The following is a 4,049-nucleotide window of genomic DNA, read 5'->3' on the forward strand; positions in this document are numbered from 1 at the left end:
TGCTAGGAAAAATGTAGCATTCACTTTTGTTTTGTTTTGTGAAATGTCTTTACACAGAAATGGCTCCACAAGAGCTTAGCCCCCAAGAGTCAGTTAGAAGATGTAAACCCACCTAATTTCACCTTTCTTTGAGTTTCAGGTTTTTCTTTCTATTGCTATCAGGATTGATGTTGTTATTATTATGATAGACTTAAAGAAGTAAAAGAAAATATTTCCAAAAATCAATGAAAAGGGAGAAAGATGAGATATTTAGTACTAGTAAGTGGCTCATTAGTGACTTTGTACTTGTGCAGTCATCTGCATGTAAAGGCCATTAATAAATGAAACTCACAATTGGTATGGCATATATGTGAATGAGATCCCTGGTGGCGTTGTGTTAAAATATGCAACCCCTAGCCATTAAAGTAGACATGATTTTAATGATAGAGTACTAAAAGAAAAAGACACTGGAAGTTACACTGTTTTTTGTCTTCCAATGTTTCATTATTTAACCCAATGCCGCCAGGGAAAATACACAAAAAAGGGGGAAAATGCTGTGCCTATTTTCTATATTTTTGTGTGAAATGTCTGCCCATAGATGGCTCTGCTAGCGCTTAGCCACAAAGGAGTCAATTAGTAGACCTTGTGATCGTACCTGATTTGAATTGGTGGGAAAAATTTATTTTTTACTAGTGCTATGAATATCGATGGTGTTATTTTTATTATAAACATTATAATTATTATAATGTTTTTTAATAATAATAACAGCAAAATAAGATAACGTAAAATATTTTGTAAATCAAAGAAAAGGGTGAGCAGGTGAGACGGGCAGTACTCGTAAGTGGCTCATTGGTGACTTAGTACAAGTATAGCCATCTATGTGTAAAAATAATAAAACAAGTACTAACAATAGGCATAGCACGTGTCTACCCGTCGTACCCGTCGGCAAGGGGTTAAGACGCAGTAGACCTTTGATGCACAAATGACCTACATGAAATTTTGTTTCATGATCTTAGTTGAGTAGCCTGCATGACAAGTTGTTTTAATTACTACCAGAGGGTACTCCACACCTTTCCGTATCCTTATTCAAAACTGAAATGGTATGCATAGAGAAAGTTGGTATTCTGAAGTGGAAAAAGGTAGGGGTAGGGGTAGAGAGGAGTTCTAAAGGGGTTAAGCCTTATAAGTTTGTGGTGGGTGTTCTCTATTAGGAGAAAGTTTCTGATGTGCTGGCTGTTTAAATGAGATTACGAAAGAATAATGTCATATATGGTAGTTCTGCCCCCAGATACTTTTGCACATGTTAATGAGGACAGGTATATGGAAACATCAGTCAGTGTGTAATGTAATGTGCAACATCAGGTTTCTAGAATATAAAAATGGTCTAAAAACTAAAATGGCATTTTCCATTTTATTATATTTTTTTTACAGTGTTTACTCTAGAATAAGAAGATAGCCAGAAGCATGTTTTGATTTTTTTTGCATTTAGATACAAAGAGGTAACTAGATAGGAAAGAGATTATTAACAAAGATATATTATTGTTCTGTGTGAATGATATTAGAAATTTTATCCAACAAGGTGATATTAGTAGTATACTTTGCTGCTATTAGACATTTCATCTTTTTTCATATCCACAATATACACTTTTTTAAATCTAAGAGATAATAAAAATGTCAACTCTTTTCAGATAGCCAGCAGTGTGCTCTGCAATGAAGAGAGTCAGAAATCAAATCCCAGAGGAGGAGCCTCTCTCCAAACGCATCAACAACCTGCACTTGGACAACTCATCTGGCCTGCTTACAGCGACGCCACCCAGCCTTGTCGTACCTACTACCTCACACAACCTGCCTGCACAACCATGTGACTCAGGGAGACCAACAAACTTACCAAATGTCCCTTTACATAATGGTTTGACAAACGGCGTGCTGAACTCAGGGATGAATGGTGCGGGGCAAGATGTTGGAGACGTGCATGAAATAGACAGGTTGGCCACTGAAATATTAAGCAGAGATATGCCGGAATCTCTTAGTATAGCCTACCCCAATATGAATCCTACTGAAAACAATCAATATTTTAGCTTCAATAAACTCTTGCACGACCTGCATATCGAAAGATTAAGAAGGTTAGGGAAATTGCCTCTAGGTAGTTTATGATTGAATAAGAACTTTAATATTAACCCTTTTGACGTTTCATGATGTTTTATATATTCATTTTCTCCTTTTTTTTTTTATATATACTTATGAGCAGATAGAGTCCCAGTGCTTACTTTGGTAGTTTTTCGTATATCAAACATTTTATGTATTTGGAAAGCAATATGAAGTATTTGTATCCTATGTATATTTCACAAACTCATGGCCATTAAATGTAATGAGAACAGATTTAGTTCACAGGTTTTCATGAAACAAATGTGTCGTGTTATAATCTCCATTTTACCTTTACCCCATGTTTTTTGTTTAATATTGAAGGTGCTATATTGTCACATGACTAAAGTAAAGATTGTGTCTTGGTAACTAGTGTGTCTGCTTAAAATGTTGAGAATGTTTTCACTGCAAATTCATCATGCAGGTTAATCTTTTACTTTGTGAGTTTATTGTGAATGTTGCTTTACTCTACTTTCAAATGTGATTTAGTAATATGATATGGACTGAATGTGAATATTATGTATTATTTATAGTGTACGAGAATGTCAGGATGTTTTGGTATGATAATTTTTCTTTTTAGCTTTGTGGCATTCAAGTGAAGTGTATTTTTTAAGATATCTAATATCAAATAAATAAGTGTATTTGGATTTTGCATGTTAAGTTCTTGTTTTCTGTTTTTTTTTTTTTTTTTTTTAGTTGTGACTTTAAAGCCAGTAAATTTCTTATAAAAGAAGAGAAAATCTAGGTGTTAGTTTTTGCACCTGATGGAAGACACAAGGCCAATCCCAGCACAACCCATCGGATCTGGGGCACGTCTTTGGCTATGGTAGACAGAAGGCAAGACAAACCTGTCCACTCCTCCTCCACCTTTTATCCCTATCCTCCTACCTGTCCCCAGTGTTCTCTGTGCCTGCCTTTTCCTGTGAGAAGTCCTAATACACCATATCCTTTAGTTTGACATATTGTTAATTCAGCCATGCCCACGAATTATTAACATACCTTTATACATGACCTGGTGTCTGTCCTTCTTATATCCATAGACATACCTTAGCTGCAGAGAAAGGCATGATACATGAACCTTGATGTCTAGGAATTAAAATTGTTGCTTTTTGTGGTCACTTGATATTCATTTTGATTTTATATGTCATGGGGAAGACTCTTGAATCTCTGTTTTGTGATGCATGTTAGGGTTGAGTTGAAGTTACAGAACATGAACTTTGTATTGTATCGAATAATATTTTGTAAGATCTGGAAAAGGATGGATATTCTTGTTGGATTTAAGGAGACTGTTGAAATATCATTATGAATATGGAGATTCGAATCATGTTGAATAATGTGTGCAACATTGTATTTTTTTAAGTAAAGGAAAACAGGAAATCATAGTTTGAATTTCATGTATAATTATTACATCAGTCATTGAAGATTGTGTCTACAGAAATGAATATGAGAAGAAAAAGGTAAACCATTTTTCAAAGCCATGCTGCTGGGGCTGATATCACTTTAAAAGGATAAAGTTAAAAAAAATATATATATAAACACTACCAATACAGATATTAAAACAATAAGCATATGTATGCATACATGTCCATATCTTTAATATGTTTTTGTCAGTGTTCATGATAATCTATTCCCAGTGTGTGAGCCACAAACTTTAACACATATCTGAAACACCAGCCAATTAATGTAAGGAGTATGTGTTGCAGATACAAAGGTCAAGATTAACATTTCACACATTGATGAACTTGAAAGTGAATGGGACTGTACATGTATGCATTTATATTTATATTTATATACTTTACATTTATATATGGTATATACACATACAGTAAAGTCTTTAAAGTTCTAGCAAATTTATCGGAACAGTATTTGAGACTGTTAAACTTTCCAAGTGGATGTAGGTAAGTCATTTTGTCTGAATAACAAAACAC

The 4,049-nt window shown here is 34.2% G+C and overlaps 1 protein-coding gene across 1 annotated transcript in view; it reads left to right on the plus strand.

The window, feature by feature from the left end:
- LOC125032565 overlaps positions 1 to 3,498 on the plus strand; it is a 6,439-nt gene extending 2,941 nt beyond the window's left edge. The window contains exon 2 of the mRNA XM_047623792.1: positions 1,672 to 3,498. Coding sequence (XP_047479748.1) covers positions 1,690 to 2,133 — 444 coding nt within the window. The 5' untranslated portion in view covers positions 1,672 to 1,689 and the 3' untranslated portion in view covers positions 2,134 to 3,498. The remainder of the gene's footprint in view (positions 1 to 1,671) is intronic.
- Positions 3,499 to 4,049: the final 551 nt, after the last annotated feature.

This window comes from Penaeus chinensis, chromosome 14, assembly GCF_019202785.1.
Source record: "Penaeus chinensis breed Huanghai No. 1 chromosome 14, ASM1920278v2, whole genome shotgun sequence".
Taxonomy (NCBI): domain Eukaryota; kingdom Metazoa; phylum Arthropoda; class Malacostraca; order Decapoda; family Penaeidae; genus Penaeus; species Penaeus chinensis.